The following is a 22433-nucleotide window of genomic DNA, read 5'->3' on the forward strand; positions in this document are numbered from 1 at the left end:
ATGTAAATAGCAATGTTTATTGTTTGTAAATAACAATGATATATGTAAATAGCAATGTAAATAGCAATCATTTATTTAGGCTGTAGTATGCTGTTGACACTTATCTATACGCCTTTGTTTTAGTCATCTAGGAATCTTGTTGGCTCCTGGATTGTTTCAAAATGGCCAGATAGCAGTTGTAGCCAAAACTTTTGTTTTCATTGTCCATTGGGGCTACAAGTTGTGACCTTTCCTATCTTATACAGACATCACCATCATTGCCCATGCTTTCGTCACCTCCAAATTGCAGTAATGCAACGCAGTCTGTATAAGGCTACACCTGATAACTCAGAAAATTCAGCTACTACAAAATGCCTCCATCTGGTTATTTAACAGTGCTTCACACAAAGAGCATATTGTATTTGTGCTCCATAGGTTCTCTGGTTTTCCAATGCATTTTTAGTGCAATTCTGAGGATTGGTTTTGACTTTCAAAACTCTTTATGGTTTGGTTTCCGTTCTCAGTGCTTTGCGTTCACATTAAAATTCAGCTGGAACATAATGGAAACTTCTGGTTGAAGTGTCAGATAAGATTATTTGGTATGGCTTGTGTAGTATGGAAGTATCTCATGCATTGGCTGTGCACCAGAATGGGAAGAACTCTGGAGGGATTTACAAACAACTCTAGGCAGATCTCCACCACCCTTTCTTTCTTTATGGCTAGATGGGAGAGGAAAGTCCCCAAACTTTTCTTTTGTAATATGAGATCATGATATAGGAAAGGTTGATAACCACTGATGTAGAAGATCTTGCTTGTTTGATGCAGCCTTCTTTATTGATTAGGTATGCTGTAGATTTGGGGGTATTTTTTTTTACTGCAAAGTGAACCAAGTTTTTATGCAAGCTGAGGTTTTCATGGAGGTCAGGTGTCCTTTATCATCACCAAAGTGTCAAGAGATTGTGTCTCACTTTTCCAGACATGGACTCTGGTATAGTGAACCATGCAATTGTGACTTAGACTGCATTGTTATTGTAATGTGTTTTATTTAGTGTACCATTGAAAAACAGATGTATATTGCTGTTGTTGCAGAGCACATCAACAAGACTGCTTGTAAGCGTCTGGACTCACCGCCGCGGCACCTCCTGCTGGTCTCTCAGGGAATTAGCTTGATTTCCAGCCCAGAGCGCCCTCTGCAGGCCGGTGATCCACTACTGCTTGGCCCCTGTGTCCCTTCCTGGACCCCAGTGCCCTGTTAGTTGGGGTGCTGCCCCTGGCATTAATCCCTTTCTCCCAGGGTCTCCCCCTCCCAAGGGAAGCCCACCCACTATCCCCACCTTGCCTCAGTATAAGGCTACTGCCAGTCATCGTCTAGCCCCCACGCCCTGGGGCAGACTGCAGTATCAGCCTACTCATCACTGGCAAGGTTGGGTTTGGACCTGCTGCCTTTGTCTACCCCTGGGCTGCCCTCTGCAACCCCCAGTACCTATTAGCCCAATGCTAGGCCGCAGCCTGGGGCTTTCCAGGCTGGAGCTCCCCAGCTCTTCTGCGTTTCCCCAGCCCTGCTCCACTCAGGTACCCTGTCTCCAGCTCCCTGCAGCTAGACCCTTCTCCTTCTACAAACAGAGAAAGACTGTCTGTCTGCCCCTGGCTTCTCTGCCTTTATAGGGCCAGCTGAGTCTGTTTGGGGTGTGGCCCCAGCTGCAGCCACTTCCCCCAATCAGCCCAGCCTAAAAGCTGCTTTCTCCAGCCACAGCCCCCTCCCAGGGCTGTTTTTAACCCCTCTGGACCTAAGCGGGGTGACCACCCCACTACACTACTCAAGAGGATTTGTCCCCAAAATCAGTGTCACTGGTTGGTTGTTAATGAGAGAGCTTCAAAGACTTCTAATTTTTAATGTGCAAATAACCAGGATCGATTTCCTCTATCTCCTTTGGTGGAAGCGGAGACCTGGAACTCCATAACTTTCCAAGCTACAAGCAGTAGACAGCGTGTTCTTGGGGGATGGGAGGCTGTCTAATCTCTTCCTGCTTAATATTTGGTCAAAGTACATAGATGGCACAGTTCAAGGCTAGATTTCCAGACTTTTATTATGTATGTGTTGGGATTATAATACTTCTGTGTGATACATTTGGGTATGTTGCTTTCTTTGATAACGCAATATTTTCATTTCCTTTCTGTTCATATACCTACAGAGTTTAGGAGTAGATATCCATAATGTTGGTGGTGTTGGTTATAAATGTATGTTTCTGCAGTGGTGCAATAGTTACATTAATATCCAGTTCTGTATTTAAAATACTTTTTTTAACTGCTGATTAAAATAAAGTACTTTGGAATATTCCTGCAGTGGAATTCAACACTTAGCACAGGTATTTACCGTTGACAGAACTATTTACTTCAGTGTAGAGTTTGGGAAATATTAGACCTTGAAATAGATTGTTCATAGCTTCCGTATATGATGTGCTTCAGTACAGCAACACAGGCAGGTGCAGAAGTCAAATAGTCTCCCAGGAGCGTCCCCCATTTAGGGGAAGGAAAAAAACAAATCAATTGGTTGGGCAGAGGGATGCTACAAACAGCTGCACTTTGTCCCACCATATTTCTTGTTCAAAGTAATTGTATCCCTGAACCAGTAGCACTGTTATATGCACATATATTAGATTTTTCCATAAATTCAGTAACTAATTCTAAGCAGAAAACCTACCCATTTTGAATGTAATCCAAAGGTAAAAAAACTAAACAAACATTTTATCATGCACTTCCTTATGGAAGCAGCAGAGGCACACATCCTTCCAGGTAGCCTTTAGCACAGCAATAAAATTGCCTCGGCCGGCCAGCCAAGCCTAAAAAGCAAGAACATTGGTTCAAATAAAATGCTTCTGATTGAGCTGCATAGATTTTTGTGATACGCTTATTTACCTGACAAGTAAATAAAAGGGTGAGCATTGCGAAATGCACATTGAATAACCCATGGAAAAGGTAAATCTGTGTTGTAAAAGGATTAACGTCAGCTAGGAAAGTACATAAATTAAAACATCAGAGTGATGTGGCTCCCTTAAGGACTAGTTATTTGGATAAATTGTCAGTGGTAAAGAGTGCAACAAGTATGCTAGTGCTATTGATTTTCACCTTTGTATTACCAAAACATTTTTCATTGACACATATTAATTGCTTGTTAAGTGCTAAAGAGTTTGATGGTCTAAGTATTGAATCATATAATTAATTGGCCTTTTAGTTTTCCTTATCATTAAGCAATAGAGATTACATTAAAGGCTCAAGGGTTTGCTTAAGTCGACATATCTTGTACATGATGTACAGTAAGAAAATATTACAATAGATTCTTAATACACGACCCCTTGTAAGTGCAGTATATCTTACTTTCTATTGTCACGTAAGCTGTACTTTCCCACCATCAATTATAGGGTGCATCTTCCTATTGTAATTCAAGTCATAATGGTACAAACCCAGTTTTCAATAGGGAGATTATAATGTTGCCATTAAATGCCAGGTTTTACCCTGATACAGCACAGAGGCTCTCAGTGCAGAAACAATAATTATACTGTGCATATTTTTCAGAAAATAGTTTAAAAGGTTGTGCATTTCTAATTCTAGTATTTTTATTGCGCAATAATAGCAAAAAGATATTTTCTGAATTAGTTGTATAGGCACTTATGCCAAATTTTTCAAACAGGTTTTCGTAAACTCAGGAAATAAATCTGTTTTTAACCACCTAATGGCTTGAGCTTGAGTTTATTGACGTCAGTGGCAAACTCCCATTTACTTACATGGTGCAGGGTCAGGCCTTTAGTGGCCTGATTTTTGGAAGCACTGATCATCTACAGCTCCCACTGAAGTAATTAAGATCTGTAGGTACTCAGGCACAGCACTTTTGAATATTGGTTTAGTTGCATCAGTTTAGGCATCCAAGCTTGAAGATGTTTCTTCAGGCTGCAACTTGGGAGCCATCATCAATACCATCCTCTCTTGCCCTGTATACTCCGGCTGTATCTAAACCTTCCCACTTTCGTAATATTTCTAAAATATGTCCTTTTTATCTGTCTAAATGGGCAAACTTTAATCCAGAATCTGTCACCTTATGTATTGTAACCTCTTCTCCAGTATCCCTGAACCACCACTTCATTCTGCCCATACAAAAGCAACTGCTAAGATCATCTTCCTTACAGGTTGCTTTGATCATACAGTAGAACCTCAGAGTTACAGACACCTCAGGAGTGGAGGTTGTCCGTAACTCTGAAATGTTCGTAACTGTGAACAAAGTGCAGTTTGGGCTCCAGTTCCAAGCTAGAGTCCAGCAGCTCCCTCCTCTGTGCCAGCAGCTTCCTAGCAGGCAGGTTCTTTCCCTGGGTCAGACTGCAAGCTTGTCCCGCTCCCAGCCGGGGGAGATAGGCGAAGCAGCGCAGACCCCAGTGCTGCTCCTGCTCTGCCAGCTGCCCTGGGCTGGCAGTCCCAGCATCTTCACTCCTAGATGTAAGTGGGTACTGTGTGGATGGGTTGGGGACAGGCAGCTGAAATGTGCCTGCCTTTAAGATGCAATACAAGCACAGTACAGTACAGTGTTTGCTGCTCTTTTTTTTTTTTTTGTCTCCGCTGCTGCCTGATTGGTCAACTGGACACAATGTGAAGTAACCAATCAGTCCATAACTCTGGTGTGTTTGTATCTTTGAGGTTCTACTGTATTAACTTTTTCTCTCACTGGCTGCCTTTGTTTCACCAAACCAAATTCAAACTTCTTGTCCTACCTTTCAAGACCATTCACAATTCTGCCCCTCTTTATCTGACTACTCTCGTCTCTTATTTACCAGTTTCATCTTCTACAATCTACCAACAATGCCAGTTTTGTCTGACCCTTTGTCAGCTTCTCATGCAAATATTTTCATGACTTCTTCCATCCTGTTCTTGAGTGTGGAATGTTCTCCCCTAACTGATCTGTAATGCTATCATTCTGTACTACAGATCTCTCCTTAAGAATAATTTAGCAGTGATGCCTATAAGAAATTAGTCAATTCATAATGATTTAAGTATTCATAATTTCACAAAAAAATGGCAGTTGTGTATAGATATATTTAAAAAATGTATCTGTTTTTGCCAAATATTTTTGATGTCACTTGCCTTCTCAGATTGTGAGATCTTCAGGTAGGGTGCAACATCGAGCACAGAAGAGCTTCAGTTTTTCTTAGAACTCCAGACACTGCCCAATGTAAATATTAAGTAATACATCAGCTGGGAATTTGACCTAAGTAAAGCTACACAAAAAGTATTTCGCTTTTCATTCAAGTGAAAGGTAGTGCTACTGTTTGAAATTTAAAATAATATTTATACATAGATTTCAAAGTGCTTTATGAAGATGAATAAGCATCATGACCCCAAATTTACAGATGGGGAATCTGTGATACAGAGAGTTATGATTTTCTAAAGGTCACACAGCAAGTCAGTGGCAGGAACAGGAGTAGAATCCAAGGCTCCTGACTCTGGGTCTTATGCACATAAAAATTGTGTATAGGTTTTTGCTTCAGATAGAAGATGATGGATGTGACTGTAATGTTAAAGTCAGTTGGAGTTTCGCCCAAGTTAGGAATCCAGACTAAGCCTTGGAAAGATCTTTGGTTGTATGAGTTTACATGAAATATGTTTCATTACAACTATTTGTGAATAGTATATCTATTGCTGCGCAGTTTACAGGTTATAGTTTAAAGCAATGTTTCTCAAACTGGGGTCCGTAGACCCGACGGCACTCCAGGAGGGTCCACCGGCCCTGCTCATCAACTCCTCCCCTTCTCTCCCTCAACCCCTCCTCCTCCCTCCCACCTTCCCAGTGCCTCCTGCATGCCGCTAAACAGCTGTTCCCTGGTGTGCAGGAGGCCCTGGGAGGGTGGTGGAGGAGTGGGGATGGGACATGCTCAGTGGAGGGGGCGAAAAGAGGCGGGGGAGAGAAGGGGTCGGGCGTTGAGGGAAGGAGTAGAATGGGAGTGGTGCCTGGGGCTGACAGAGGAGCTTGGGTCTGCAAAAAATTATAAATCAAAATGGGGGCTCTCACATTGCTAAAGTTTGAGAACCACTGGTTTAAAGTGTATGTGAGAAAATGTTACGTGCCAATAGTGGTTGAGTATTATGTCTTTTAAATAATTCCTTTACACTTCATCTGCTACAAAAGGTTTGAACTTTTAATTAACATTTTTTATGGCAGTTGTCCAAAAGATTTTAATTGCATGCTGCTAAAATTTAATCAAGTTTGGACATAAATGATTATGTCAATCAGTAGGAAAGGAGCAGTGCTGCAAGCCTGTGCATCCGAAGAGCTTTCCCATTTTCAGAAGGGCAAGTCATGCTAAAACATGCCAAGTATGTGCTTTGCTGGGAGATGTGTTTTTGGCAGTCATACGTCTTTTTACTTTTTAAACCTAAATACCTTTTTAAATATTAGAAACTTGAAATTCTAAAATAAAATCTTATGTATTTTAAGACTTAATTATGCAATTTCCATTATTTGTAGATTTTTCAGTATAAGCACTAAATTCACCAAAAATAGAAAAGATGTTAAAAATATCAAATTCTGTTATTGTAAGGTAGTCAAGTAGAACAAAGTTCCAGCCGTGCAAGAATTTACATAATAAAAACAACTTAGTTTGACAGGTTAGTTTGCCCATAAAAGAATTATTACTCCGAAGTAAATATTTTAGACATGCAATTTAAAACTGATTTTTTAACCTAAGGGTATTCTTCTTTAAAAAGCAATTAAAGCCATATTTTGTTAAGATGCCTGACAAATGGCTTTGATTTGATTTAAAAACTGCAAGTTGGCAAGAGATTTGTTTGTAAAATGATTTAATTCAATTTTATAGGCTGAGAGGTTACTAGCACATTGAAAAGAAATTGTCAAAATATTTAAAACAGAAATGTTGACTAAAAGCACACACCTAAGTTAACATTGACTTGAATGGTTTTGGTGCTTTATCTGGATATTTGATGGGTTTCAACATTTTTGTAAATAAGAATGTACATAACAGATTGTAGAGGCTTCAAATGATCTCTCGTGGTCTTTGGGACAATTAGATATGAAAATGGCCTAAGTACAAATTTACACAAAAATAGATTCCTTGCTGAGACTCTGGTATTGCTTTGCTGAATTTGAGAGAGAGGGGGCGGGGGAGGCTTTTTCTGGCCAAAGTTTAAGAGATTCAGCATGTGGAGACACTATGCTTATAATTTAATAATATATAATTAATACATAGCTCTTATATAGTTCTTTTCATTCTTATAGAACCTTTTGTCCTGTCCTTGATCCTGCACCCCTTGAGTATCCAAAATGTTCAGTGATGTCACTGGGACTTTTAAACGTGCAAGAAAAACAGGCTCAGAACAGGTCTAATGCAGCAGTGTCCACCCTGTGGCCATTGAGGCTCTAAATTCTGGCCCTCAAAAACAATTGCATTAAGAACATTTCAACTGGTTACAAATTGAGAATGTGTTCCATTTGCCCCCATACATGTACACACACTCCTCCCATTCCCAATTCTGTCTCTGTTTTCCTGATTATTCTCCTCTCTTCTTGGTATGTGCATAAAGTGGAGGGGTAGGTTCTGAACATTTCAGACTTTACTAAACTGCACTGGCCCCGGGCACCTTTCTCCCCCTGCAGAGGATCAAGGCTTATTGCAAGGGAAAATAGTTAGAGGACAAGACTTGCCTGTAGAGAATGTGGATGATATGTAACACCTTTCAAGAATGGTCTAGGTATATTTGGTCCTACCTCAGCATAGGAGACTGGATCAGATGACCTCTTGAGGATCCTTCCAGCCCTACATTTCTGTGATTCTGTGATTTGATGGCTCTGAAATCAACTATTTTGTATACTTGTAAGGATGAAGATTTTCCTTTGCAGTGACCTGCAAATGCGTTTTCATTTGCTGATGTCAGGAGACCTACTGAGACAGAGTGATTTCTAAAAATGTATTCAAGCAAGCACGTAGATGCCAAAGCAAAATGTGTATTGTAATAGCAGGAATACCCATTCTTAGTGCAAGTGGAGGTTTTTCTGTGTACAAAGTGGCACGCTGTCAAACTTTGCAGGTGTAGTTTCTGGGGCTTGTTTGAAAATTTAGTCTTGAGCATTTTTCTCATTTGTTATTGTAATGTTATCACATGTTTCTTCAAATAGCACCTTTCTTGTTTCACGTAACAGAGAATGGAGTGTGCTTACTGTCTGTAAGCTTCAAAAATATTGATTGCTGTCATTGTAATGGTTATAATGACTTTTATGGTGACATTTCAAATTTAAATATATCATGTCATATGTTCTTTCTTTGAGTTACTGCTACCATGGGATGATAAACTCCCACTATAAAAATATGTCATGTTAATGTTGTGCAAAGACTCTCTGGTCCAGTAATTTCATTATTTCATTTTATTTTAAATTAATTTTTTCCTTCTGCGTCCTCTGATTTGTTTAATTATGGTAGACAAACATAGGGTCCTATTCTATCTTAGCTTATCTATGAAGCTTTTTGAGCCATATAAATAGTCGAAAGCCATTCATGGATACTGAGTTCACAGCAGGTGGAGGAAAGGTCAGTTCTGCTACACAGAGATCAAAGAAAAAGTACTGTACACCAAGAGGAGATATCACGCAAATAACCTCCCAACATCTTCCTATGGGCCTCTCCACTCCTGAAGTTCTGTGGTCCCCTGAAGAGCAGTGATAACTACCTCTGGCAGCCCAAGATAGGAAGAAAAAAAAATAAGCACCAGTCATGGTCAAAGGCATGGTTTGGTTTGGTTTTTGAAGAGTACCTGCCATTAAGGATCAGGGAGAAAGAGGTTAACTTCTAATCATGAAAAACGAGCAGGGGGCTCCTGTTGGGATTACACAAGAATCATTTAACCACCCTCAACCTATCTGAGAAAAATTCTTGATTGCTTCTTCTCTCCCCAGTGTCCCATTTGCCATTTATTCAAGTGAGAGAATGGTGCACATGGTGGTTCTTTTTTCTGTGGCTAACAGAAATGAAACCCAATGAGAGAGACTTCCCTCCCGCACACTGCCTTTGAAGGTGTATACAAGCTGGCAGAATGTCAGTCAACCTGTAAATAATCATTGTTAGGACAACAGGAAATGTATTCAGTATGCTATGGGCCTCTCCAAAGGTCACAGCCCTGAACCTAATGTCCACATATAATAATCAAGCAGGATGGAGTCTGTGATTGTAATACTGGAAGTGGTGGTCCCTAATTTGCTATCATCTAGTTCCTAATTCGACATTACACGGCAACTGGACCCCCTGGCAATAGGCAGGAGACGTCTTCACTGAATAGCTATGGGGATCCACATTATTTCTCTAGACCAGCTGCCACAAGAGGCTGCTGTATCCTTGATAGCACATATTTATGCAGGGATGGAGAAAATGTTGGGGAGCTATGCAAAAATAATATCTACAGATTCATTGGAATTTAGCAGTCTCCAAAGATTTACAAGACACAGGTGAAAAATTCTCTGAGATTTCGAACATAAGGCATGAAATTTGGAAGCTGGGTAACCAGAAAGAATCGCTGATCATGTGACTATAAAGCTGTAGATGGGATGTCATTCCCTAACTGCCAGTTCCCTTTTGACCACAAAACATAACGGGTATAAGTAAAATCACCTTCCTAGCAGATGAAGGTTGGCAAGTAAATGCTTGAAATTGTTCCACCAAAGGTTTCTGAACAGTCAGCTTCTGAATCTCATGCCTGATATTTTAAACCAAGAGTTTAGCACTGTTAGTACAAATAACCAAGAGAAGAATAATTCCCTTTTCTTCTAGTTAAGGTCATAATTTTGAAAGTCTGAACCTTTTTCTACTATTCTATCAGAACATTTCTTCAGAATCCCTGAAAATGGACAATGTTCTCATACTTGTATGCAAAACCACAACAGTTGGCATCATTGTTAACAGTCTCAGCAGAGAAAGCAAGGATGGCATAGAGACTTTATTACTGTTGTATCTAGTTTAGGACTGATGTACAACAATGGAGTAGCACGGGGAAGCTTCAACTGCTGCTATACATGCTGTACCTCTTCTGAGAACACACAGAGAGAGGCCTTCTGCCTCCCAGGCTGTCACAGTGCTACCTTACCCTATCACTAAATTCACTCTCATATATGAAATAATGAAATTATATTTGGTTTTCAGTTTGCCAAACTATGATCTCTTCACTATACTTCGTTTTAACTGACAATTATGACCTATATTTATAAGTCATTTCTATAGATACACACACTGTTAGCTTTGTGTTCAGTTTGTGTCTGTGTGGCACCGCAATGGTGCTGAGTAATTGATCTTCTAAACTACATTTTTTCCTCTTTGTTAGACTATCCATGGCCATAAAGGACCAATAACTGCTGTGGCTTTTGCTCCTGATGGACGGTACCTTGCCACTTATTCCAACACAGACAGTCACATCTCCTTTTGGCAGGTAAGAATATACACAAAAGGCGAAGAGATATATGCGATGCTAGTATTGTAAATGAGGTTGAGTTTTGGCATTTGTAGACAACTTTTTGGATCTTCTTTAAAAAATGTTATTAAGTACTAGTGTAACCTCTGACAAAGGGTAAAAATGTATCATTATAGCGGAAATCACAAGCATTCCGAAACTCAGTAAATTCCAAAACTTAAAGCTGAAACCACAACATCAGTGCTGTCATTTTGGACAATCTGTATACAAAGCTATATCTCCCCACTGGTTCTTCTCTTACTTCCCCTTATTTTAGTGCCCCACTAGTTCTTTTTCACATGCTGTCTGTGATGCTCTCACAAAGGCATGCTGATAAAGGGTAACGTTTTCAAAAGTGACATAGGCACTTAGGAGTTTAAGTACCATTGAAAATCAATGGGATTTAGGCCCCCTGGATGCCTAAATCACTTAAACATTAGACCTAGGCTCCTTAGTTACTTAGGGTAACATTTTGACAAATTTATTCATTCCTGTTATCTGTATAAGTAGATTATAACTTGTATAAATATATAAGTTGAATAAAAATATATGTATTAATGGATAAGCTCCTTGCAGTATGGACCTCTGTCTATCTTAGGTGCTGATTGCCCATTACTGTAGTATTATCTGAGCATGTCATAATTTTTACATATATATAAAATATCCTCACAATACATCTGTGAAAAAGGGAAGAACTATTATTCCCATTTACAAATGGCGAACTGAGGCACAGAGAGACCACACAACTTTAACAAACAAATAGGAAGGTTGTGGCATGGCACTGAATTGAACCTGGATCCTTGAGTTCCAGGAAGCTAACACCCTATTGTCATAAACAGATAGCTAAGAGTTAATGTTTCTTTCACCTGTAAAGGGTAAACAAAGAGAACCAAACACCTGACCAGAGGACCAATCAGGAAACAGGATTTTTTCAAAGCTGAGAGAGGGAATGTTTGGGTCTGTGTCTTTTGTCCGGCTCTCAGCTATGACAGGGTTTTTTCTATCTGTAAGCTTCTAATCTTCAGTTTCACAGCTGTAAGTACAAAAGTAGAAAAAACAATAGGCTGTTGTTGGTTTTTTTGTATCTTCAATGTGTGTAGTTGCTGGAATGTTTAAATTGTATCTCTTTTTGAATAAGGCTGTTTATTCATATTTTTCTTTAAGCAATAGCCCTGTGTTGCGACCAGGCCATTGGTTTTGATGGTGGTACGGGGGTGGGGGGCAACTAAGTGATTTCCCCCAACCCCATTGTCCCACAGGTTTCCTTTTCATGGTGCCTGCCAGGAAATTAGATCCTGAATCGTGAGGATATCGAAGGGCCACTACCCTGGCAAAATGTCTGTTAGGGCTGGCACACCGCTTTAGCCCTGGTGTTGCCTAGAGCTACTGCTTCCGCACATCGAGTAGCAAAGTCCATGAAAGTCAGTACGTACTGCTTTCCTCTGGGCGTCTTTCTTGGAAAGGACCCAGAATATCCACAGCTACTCGCTGAAATGGGACCTCAATTTATGGGAGTGGCTGGAGAGGGCCTTGACCAGATCTTGGGGCTCTTCCCACTCTTTGGCACAACCTCACAAGACCGACATACTGGCAACATCCTTGCCCATCCCCTCCCAGTGGAAGGAACTTCCCCAGTCTGTCTTTGTTCTGTTCACCCAGCATGGCCACTGGGATGATCATGGGCTAAGCTTAAGAGCTTCCCCCGGTACGTAGTTGAACCACCAACACGTTTTTGCGGCTGCCATTCTTCCTGGTGTCCACCAGAAAGAATCTCCTTGTATAAAGTCCTTGGTCTATAACAAACCGGGATCGGATAGAAAGCTGAGAGGCGGTGGGTTGCTCCGTGCTGCCACCCAAGCTTTCTGAAGCTGTCATCTGCTTCCTGCTCAGTCTGGAACTGTTCCTTTGAGGCTGGGGATACCAGTTCTTCTCAGACTGTGGACTTGGCTTGTCCCTCTGGAAGCGATGTAAGTGATGGGGTGTTTCTGTTGCGCTGAACCGCTCTCCGCTGTGCACCTGGTGGTATTTCAGGCTCTGGCTGAGCCTCTTCGGTATAGTTGTCTGTTGGTTCTGCGAGTTCAGGCTCGCTGGCCCCCTCTGGCGTGCGAGGTTGAAGATGTGTTGCAACTGCTGGTGCTGGTGCTGGTTGCTGTTTCCAGTTCGGTCCTGGACTGGAGGTGCTGTGGCTGTTCAGCCGTTGGCAGGGGGATCCGGTCCACTACCTCTCGTCTGGGTTTCTGGTAACACAGACGGGTTCCCTGTGGAAGCTTGCCTGGCTTGCTGTGTGTTAACTATTCCCACTCTCTTGGCCCGCTTCACCTGGTTGGCCAAGTCTTCCCCCAGTAGCATATGTCCCAGTTCATTACACTTATAGCATTTTCCAGCTGACGGGTCACTGGGTCGAGGTGAGTTACTGGAGACTGGTGAGGTGGAAGAATAGGGTGTCTGTGGCTTTCCTTGGGTTGTAGGTGGGGTTTGGGTTGCCCTCGTTGTTAGGGTTTATTGTCGGTGCCCCTGGGGTTTTCGTTCCCCTTTACAGTGCTTTCTTGCTTTTCTGCCACTTTCATCATTTGGACAAAAGACACAGACCCAAACATTCCCTCCCTCAGCTTTGAAAAAATCCTGTTTCCTGATTGGTCCTCTGGTCAGGTGTTTGGTTCTCTTTGTTTACCCTTTACAGGTGAAAGAAACATTAACCCTTAGCTATCTATTTATGACACCTATCCATTAGACCACCCTCCTCTGTTTATATTTTATATCTGTGATGATGTCTGTGATTACCAGTGCCCCTACATAAATAATAATAATATATCTTTGTATTACTGTTTTTAAATGTAAGGTGAGTATTACAGTAACTCCTCACATAATTTGTCCCCATTAACGTTGTTTCGTTGTTACGTCACTGATCAATTAGAGAACATGCTCGTTTAAAGTTGTTCAATGCTCCCTTATAACATTGGCAGCCACCTGCTTTGTCCAGTGCTTGCAGAAAGAGCAGCCCGTTGGAGCTAGCTGGTGGGGGCTTGGAACCAGGGTCGACCGGAAGCCCCCTTATCAGCTCCCCTAAGTTCCCTCCCTGTGCGTCAGCTGCCCAGTAGGCTATCAATTTGCCAGGCAGTTCAGCTGTCCCTCCCACCACTGCCATGTGCTGTTCCTGCCTTCTGCCTTGGAGCTGCTCCCAGGAACCACCTACTTACTGTGCAAGGGGGGAAGGAGGGGTGCTAATGTCAGGGTGTCCCCCTCCCCCCCCCTCTGCTCCTGCCCCAGAGTGGTGGGAAGGGGGGAATGACACAACAGGGCTCAGGACGGGGGAAGCTTGCTGGGGGAAGCTGCTGTCTCAACTTGCTGATCTACTTTAAAAGGCAATGTACTTAGAGTGCGGTCAGCGTACTTAAAGGGGCAATGCACGTCTGTCTCTCTCACACACAGAATGTGTGTCTCTATCTCTCTCTGCCATGCTGTCTCCCCTCCCTCCATTCGTGCTGCCTTGTAGAGTGTGAGGCTACATTAACAACTATGTGTTAGCCCTTGAGGGCTCAGCTGAGTGCTAGTTCAATATTTTGCAGTAAGCCATTCCCTGGGAAATATCCCACCCTCTGACTCCACCATCTCAACCAAGCTTCACAATCATCATTGCTGTGTACAGTATTATATTGTTTTTAAAAAACTTGTAGAGTGTGTGTGTGTGTGTCTGTAGTCTTTTGTCTGGCAAAAAAATTATTTCACTGGAACTTAACCCCCCTATTTACATTAATTCTTATGGGGAAATTGGATTCACTTAACATTGTTTCACTTGAAGTAGCGTTTTTCAGTAACATAACTACAACGTTAAGCAAGGGGTTACTGTACTGTGTTTTTTGTTCATGTGCGCACTAAAAATGTGTAACCTCTAGGTAACTCGAGAACGTTCTTAAGTTTGAAACTTCATGGATTAATACTTTATTCTTAATAAAATACCCATACTTTCATAGCTTGTATTGATGTCCTGTAGATGTAAGGGTACATTGATGATTGACCAAATAAGAGCCTGCACTTAGTGAGTAGGCCCTCTAAGCAGATGTTTGGGGGTTTTTTTGTTTGTTTGTTTTTATTTCCTTTAAATTAATTTTTATGTTAAGGCTTAAGAATTTGATCTCAGTATTTTAATCAAAATTCTTATTATTGTTAATATATATTTATATTATTTAGGACCAAAAGTGAACTGTGCACTTTATAAAAAGCGTCCCTACCCTTTCGAGTTTAAATTAATAGTTTGAACAATCTTTTTCTTTCTTATGTTTTTTTTTAATCCTGCGAAGGGCACAAGAACAGAACCCTATGCAAAGTTGAGCCTTATCTCTTTAGACTTTTTTTTTTCATTAAAAGACTTTGCAGTTGGGCTAGGTGATGGGGTAGATTTGGGCTGCTCAATCCCTTTTTTCCTCTGGAGCTAAGAGTTCAAATTCTATTTCAGATCACCAGTATAAAGGATTTTAGTAGTTGCAGTTTAGTTCCCCTTTGATCGTAGCAAAACATCAGCACTCAGTTTAGCATGATTGGCAGAACCCAAGAGACAAAAGGAAGGAAATTGCCAGTCAGGGTAAAGATTTGTTGGCAAAGCGGGATGGGGAAATGTGTACAGCACTACCCTCATTTATGCATAACCTGTCCCTAGCTTTCGTGTGCAATCAATTCATATGTAATTCTAAAAGAAAAAAAATTTGGCATTAATGTATTGAGGTATTAATTGCTTTACATCTAGTTTCCATTCATATTTTTATGAAATTAACATTCACGTGTACCTTACATGTCATTAAGAGTTTTAAAACATGTGCATTTAAATAGGAAAACCAACTCAAATGGCCAAAGGATGTAAAAGTGTTTTTAAATTATAAACTTAAATAATCGTTATCTGAAAAACAGTGGGCTTGATCCTGCAGTTCATGCAGGCAAAATAGCCATTGAAGACAGTGGGAGTTTTGCCATCAGTAAGACTACAAGATTGGACCTAGTATGCCTGCAGACATTAGTTAATGGTTTTTTTAATTTTCCACAATTTTCTGTGTGTCATTCAGTAATACAGTACATGCCACAAAACATACTGAATTATTATCCATCATATATTGTACTTTCTGAAATAGTGAATAAAAACAGTAAAAATGTTCAACCATCAGTACATATACTTAGTTTAACTACCTGGGAAAGCAATCAGGTTTGTTGATTTTGATCTTTTACATAGAATCATCGAAAAGGAACCTCACTTAAAAAATCTTCAAACTCAGGCACAGGTTTAAAAATGTGAATTGCCAGATTTTACTGTGTGTAAATCCATTCATGTTAAGCTGGCTTTTACATAAAGAGTTAAATGTACCTATGCATTTAGTTTTAAAATGTGACCTCGTGCACTAGTGATTTTTTTCCCCTCTGTGTTCTGTTCGGCACTATTATTAATGCAGGAAAATCAGTAACATTAGTCATCTTAAAAGGGTTATTACTCAAGATGATTTAAATTGTGAAAATGTCAGTGGTGCTTGCATGCTCCCTGCTAGAGATGCCATGATTTACACTCTCTGACACCATTCTGCTGCTGAGAAGGACTAGAAAAAGTAATGGCTTATATTTTGTACTGATCAGAATTCAGAACATGGTGTCAGCAATAACACATCTTAAATGTCCTAAGATTTGCCTAGGTTTCATGTGCCCCATCCTAGGTATACAGCTGGACCGTCATCTACTTATTGTATAGAAATCCTGGCAGCCTAATGCATTTTTATATGGGGAAGCTTTCAAGAGTATTGGAGCATTTAAGAGTATGGAAGTTTTTGAGGGAGTTTTTCTTATTTTTAAAACATATAACAAAATATCATTCAAAAATATTAGCCAGTTTTTCAAATAATATAGATCAACAGATATCTTTAAAGGTTTCAGCTCTTAATATTTTGTTGATATAAATACCAGAAAGAAGGTGAAACTTTTGTTGTTGTTTTTTGAAAGATTATCACAGAATCATAGAAATGTAGGGCTGGAAGACATCTTGAGAGGTTCTCAAGTCCAGCCCTCCTGCACAGAGGCAGGACCAAGTAAACCTAGACCATCCTGAACAAGTGTATGTCCAGTTGGTTCTTAAAAACCTCTAATTGTGGGGATTCCACACCCTCCCTGGAAACCTGTTCCAGAGCTCTCAACTACTTTGAGTTAGAAAGTTTTTCCTAATATCTCCCATGTTGCAGATTAAGCCCATTACTTCTTGTCTTACCTTGAGTGGACATGGGGAGCAGTTGATTACCGACCTCTCTTATAATAGCTTTTAACATATCTGAAGACTATCAGATCCCTCTCCCCTCATAGTCTTCTTTTCTCAAGCCTAACAAACCCAGAGTTTTTTTTTAAAAAACTTTTCTTATACATCAGGTTTTCTAAACCTTTTATCATTTTTGTTGCTCTTCTTCAATGTATTCATCTCTTTCCAATGGTGGCAAAATTGGACACAGTGCTCCAGTCCGGGCCTCACCAGTGTCAAATACAGCAAGACAGTTACATCCCATGTCTTACATATGACACTCCTGATAATACGCCCCAGAATGATATTTGCCTTTTTTGCAACTGCATCACATTATTGACTCATGTTCAGATTGTGATCCACTGTAATTCCCAGATCCTTTTCAGCAGTACTACCACCTAGCCAGCTAGTCCCCATTTTGTAATTGTGCATTTGATTTTTCCTTCCTAAGTGAAGTACTTTGCACTTATCTTTACTGAAGGTCATCTTGTTGATTTCAGACAACTCTCCTTCTCTAATTTGTCAAGGTTGTTTTGAATTCTAATCCTGGCTTCCAAGTGCTTGTGATCCCTCCCGGCTTGGGGTCATCCACAAATTGTATAAGCACATGGTGGGAGGGGTAAGGGGAGAGATAGGTCAGTGGTTTGAGCACTGGCCTGCTAAACCCAGGGTTGTGAGTGCAGTCCCTGAGGGGGCCATTTAGGGATTTGGGACAAAAATCTGTCTGGGGACTGGTCCTGCTTTGAGCAGGGGGTTGGACTAGATAACCTCCTGAGGTCCCTTCCAAGCCTGATATTCTCTGATTCTCCACTCCATTATCCAAATCATTAATGAAAGTATTGACTAGTACTGGACCCGGGACTGACCCCTGTGGGACCCCATTAGAGATACGCTCTCCCTGTTTGACAGGAAACCATTGATAACTACTCTTTGAGTACAGTCTTTCAACCACCTATGCACCCACCTTATTAGTAATTTCATCTAGACCACACTTCCCTAGTTTGCTTATGAGAATGTCATGTGGGACTCTGTCAAGAGCCTTTCAAAAGTCAAAATATATCCCATCTACTACTTCCCTCCATCCACTAGGCCAGTAACACCATCAAAGAAAATTAGGTTGGTTCAGCATGATTTGTTCTTGACAAATCCATGTTGACTATTTCCTATAACCATATTATCCTACAGATGCTTACAAATTGTTCCAGTATTTTTCCAAGTAACTAAGTTAGGTTTACTGGTCTGTAATTCCTTGGGCCCTCTTGTTCCCCTTTTTAAAGATGGATGTATTATATTTGCCCTTCTCCAGTCCTCTGGAAATTCACCAGTCTTCCATGAGTTCTGTTATGGCATTGGAATCACTCTTGTTCTGTCATGCAGATATACTTCAGCATCCAAAAGGTCTCTTCCATCTCTAATTTTTGTGATGATTTTAACATGTTTAAATATATATTCCAGCAGAAATATGTTATAATTTATAATTTTTGATTGCTTACTGCAGTTCTGAAATGATAGTGTTAAATGAATATAAAGAAGTTGTAGGTGATACTTTTTATTTAATATGTTAAGTGATAGACTTCATTATAGGTTTAAGCTAATACGTTGGTTCAGATCTCACTATTTAATTTGAAGTAGATAGAATTAAAGGAAAATGGAAATTTTAAAAAGTCCAATGGTGAGATGGGAACTAATTTCTTACCACTAAATCTGTTTCTAAACTTTGCTGAGTTTCCATGCCTTGCAAAAGATTGTAACTTACAAAAAACAGAAACTTGAGTGTATGTTATTTCTCCATTTAGTCCAATTTAAAAAAAAATCATTTTCATCATGTCTTGCAGGGAAAAAAGGGAGGAGAACTTTTTAAAATATGGCTGTAAAAGTGTCGTTTATGATAATGTAAAGTCTAAAGATCTGTAGGAAAAAGGAAAGCAGTAAAATATTCACTACTAAATTTAGCACAACTAGTTTCATTTTTCAGAGTTGTGTATAGTTAATTAAGCATTTGCAAACATACTGCTTAGATTCTCAGCATCTCTTTAGTTTAAGAAACAGTGTTTTTTGGTTAACTAAATGCAATTTTAATTGAAGGTCATTAGAGAGGGCAGCCACGTTGCTGGTACTGGCAGGTATTATTAAAAGTTTTCTGTAAAAAAAGAGAAAAGGCTTTGTTTCACATTAAATTATTCTTCACAAGAAACCCTTTGGTTTCAGTGTTGACTCTCTCTTTTTCTGTTGCTGCAGATGAACACCTCTCTTTTGGGAAGTATTGGAATGCTGAATTCTGCACCTCAGCTCCGCTGTATTAAAACATACCAGGTGCCTCCTGTCCAGCCTGCCTCACCAGGTTCACACAATGCACTCAAACTGGCACGGCTGATCTGGACTTCCAATCGCAATGTTATTCTTATGGCTCATGATGGCAAAGAACATCGATTTACGGTCTAGAGTCAGGCTCTCTATTGCTAGAAATACATTTTTTTGTTGTAAAATTCCCTGTAATTCTCTTTCTCTGTTCTTTTGTAACACTGGATTACCCATACCAGTGCCTATATAAATCATCCAGTGGAACCAGCCAGACTGCAACATTTCTGCATGGTTCCCTAGGGCAGAATCTTGCTTGTGCCAGCTATTGATTCAGAGGTATGCCCACTAGCTCAACCAAGTGAGGTTATTCTATCATCATGTAGTTTTTCCTTGCTGTTAATAGGAGGGACGAAGATGGCTATTGGGAATGCTCTTGTTGTTTGGTGCAACAGAAGCTGAAAAAAATCAGTAACACTGAGGTTGCACTGCTAGACTAGATCAGCATTTTCAGGAATCATACCCCAATCTCTGAAGTTGGGCTGAATCAAGTTACTTTTGCATTTTAGACTGCAGTAATGCAGAGCAGTCCTAATTATAAATATTATTTCCTTTTGAAGTTCTTAAAGAATCTTATTGTTTACCAAAAAGGTTCTATGTTTACATGTGCTTTCTTCTAGTGACTATAGGGTGATCATTGGGTGAGGTGTCATAGGCTTTAGCAGTTAGCTTCTTGGGGATAACTGCCATGGGATTCATGAGAAAGTATATGAGGAATTAGGTTTTCAGGACAAGTGTAGCCTTTGTTCTCATTTTGAAGGAGCATTTTTCCTCATATAAAGTTTAAATTCTTGATTGAATTCGAAGTTATGGCATACTAGGTCATTGTTTTTGTGACCTGGAAGAAAGAATTGAGCAGTCAACATGTAAATACCAAGAATGTCTTAAAGAAGGGGAAAGGAAACTTGAAAAAAAGAATACTTATGCACAAAGGTGTGTTTTTTTTCTGTATTCCTTTTGCTTCTACTGCAGATATTTATATTTTAAAAAGAGCTTTCTCTTTCCCACTGGTGCTGGAACTTGTAGGGAAATGAGAATCCTGCATTTATACCATCACATCCTGTTGCTGTATAAATTATTGCAGTGTTGCAAACTCACAGTTTGGCTTCATTGAAGGATTGAGGAGTAAAAATGCAAATATGCTTGATGGAAACACAGATATCATTGATATTGAGCAACTGAAAAGTTATGGCAAATATGTAAAAGGTGAGTTAGTTGTTATTTGAGTCCAGTATATTTAAACATTTTCCCCAGTAAGACAATTCTTCTGTAATGTTGTCATTGTTCACATTTTCCCTCTTTCTTACATATCTAATTTTGTGAATTATCTAATAATGTGAAAAATATGCTGGTTTATGTGTAAAGTAAAAAAAAAAATCCAAAAAATACTATTTTATTTAAATGTATTAATGTAAGTGTTTGTACAGCTTTTAGTTTCTTTGCCATTTTTGTCTGGAAAGCTCACGAAAGAGAGAAGGCTCACATTAAGTGATGACACATAAAGCTAAAGGTGGTACTTGCCAGAAAATCCAACAGAATGGGAATAAATGAACAAAGAAAATAATGGCTTCTAAATTTCAAGTGCATTTTTTTCTAGAGGCAGTCTGTACAGTACACTATACATGAAAGTAGGATCTACAGTCCAGAATCAACATATCTGTTGTTTACTATAATTTTTACGAACAAAGTAAGAAATTAAGACCATTAGGAATGTTTATCTCATATTGCTGTAAATTTTATTCTTTCCAACTATGGCAAGGCTGTAGTATATAGTGGTGGTAAAATTCTGTAGTAGAATTTTTGATGCTTTTCTTTAAAGTAAACTTATACAACATGCATGTACATTGTATTTATAAAGAGAGATATATGTAGACCTCCATGACAAGAAGCAAAGAAATACACAGCATATACACAATTTGTCTGTAGAATCGAATGCTATAGTGCTACATTTAAGTATAGGCATATGAGGAAAATAAAAAGGTACATTTTATTCATTCTCCCATAGGCATTCCAAAGTCATATTTACATATGTTATAATATTTTTCAAGTACGTATATGTTTACTTTTAAAAGCTAAATGGAAACACATTAGCAATGGGTATGCTAAAGAAGATTTTCTTTAGTATGCAGTAAAATATCTTGCATTACACGTATAATAAAAAGTTTGCTTTAAACTATAAATTTAATAGATTACAAAAAATTGTAGAAGAAAGGGGGCAATCTACTTCCAGTATTGAACAATAGTTAAATGTAGCAAAAGCTAAATTAGCAAAATTTTCAGAAGATTATGATAACTTCTGCAAATGTTTTATACAATACATCTAGCGCAACAGTCAGGATTACAATCTAATGTGGAGTTAGTGTTACTTGGCTAGAAAATGCAGTAATGCTTAGTGAATGGAAATAGATTATCTCACTGCTTAACTAATATTTGCACATTAGTTAAACGCAAATCTCCCTTTCAGTGACTTTGTCAACCCTACTCCCAAATTTCATCACAGATTAGATTTCTCAGCACTGCAGTAAAATTTGTGTTGTCATTCCAGTGTAAGCTTTTAGTATTTTATTGATTTGTTAGTACTGTATTTGGACTTGTCCTTGTAAATGTGGAGACATATGTGGCTTTATTGGCGGTTTACAAGCTAAAGATGACATGATGAGATAACTGTATGAAAATGTTGTAATGATTGAAGTCACTGTGTATGGTAAATGATGAAAATGTTTGCCTCTCAAGAAATTTCTTGATGATTCCACTTAAATGCTACTGTATGTACTAATGCTATGTACATATGTTTGTGAAATAAAAACTGAATAGTATTGAAGGACATTGTTCCTATATTATCATCCCAACTGTGATGTAATGCATCCTTAGTTCCATGACTTACTTGACATTCATTTTTATTTTTCTTATCCACAGAAATAAATTCTTACATTTATTTGAATAAGGTTACTTTTCACAAAGTTGGATGAAGATTCATATTCAAGAAACTCAAGGCCTCCTTAACAAAAAAGGAAGTCGGAAAGTGCTGAAGGAAAGCCATTATCTCTTCTGTCTATGAGAACAGTGTGAGTCAACCAGTTAAAGAGAATGATGATCTTCCAGAACCTCAACAACACCGTCTGTAATATGTGTAAAGCTACACTCTCTTCTTGTTATTCCAGTCCTATATCTCTCTTAAGAGAGAGAGTAATTGAACCAAATTATGCATCGAGATTTTCTCACATGGCTTACTGTCCATTGGGAGCTGAGCTGAGATTATTAAATTTGTTTAGTGTAATAATATTTTGGATTTGAATTTGCATCCCCCGTAGTAAAAGAGCATGATTCCATTTGAGCAGGAATAACAAAA

General features: G+C 39.3%; 1 protein-coding gene across 2 annotated transcripts in view; it reads left to right on the top strand.

Moving 5' to 3' along the window:
* WDR7 (WD repeat domain 7) overlaps positions 1–21905 on the top strand; it is a 359997-nt gene extending 338092 nt beyond the window's left edge. For both annotated transcript variants that reach the window (XM_032802575.2, XM_032802574.1), the window contains 2 exons: positions 10342–10446; positions 18965–21905. In XM_032802575.2, coding sequence (XP_032658466.1) covers positions 10342–10446; positions 18965–19168 — 309 coding nt within the window. In that variant the 3' untranslated portion in view covers positions 19169–21905. The remainder of the gene's footprint in view (positions 1–10341; positions 10447–18964) is intronic.
* Positions 21906–22433: the final 528 nt, after the last annotated feature.

Source organism: Chelonoidis abingdonii, chromosome 6 (assembly GCF_003597395.2).
Source record: "Chelonoidis abingdonii isolate Lonesome George chromosome 6, CheloAbing_2.0, whole genome shotgun sequence".
Classification (NCBI taxonomy): domain Eukaryota; kingdom Metazoa; phylum Chordata; order Testudines; family Testudinidae; genus Chelonoidis; species Chelonoidis abingdonii.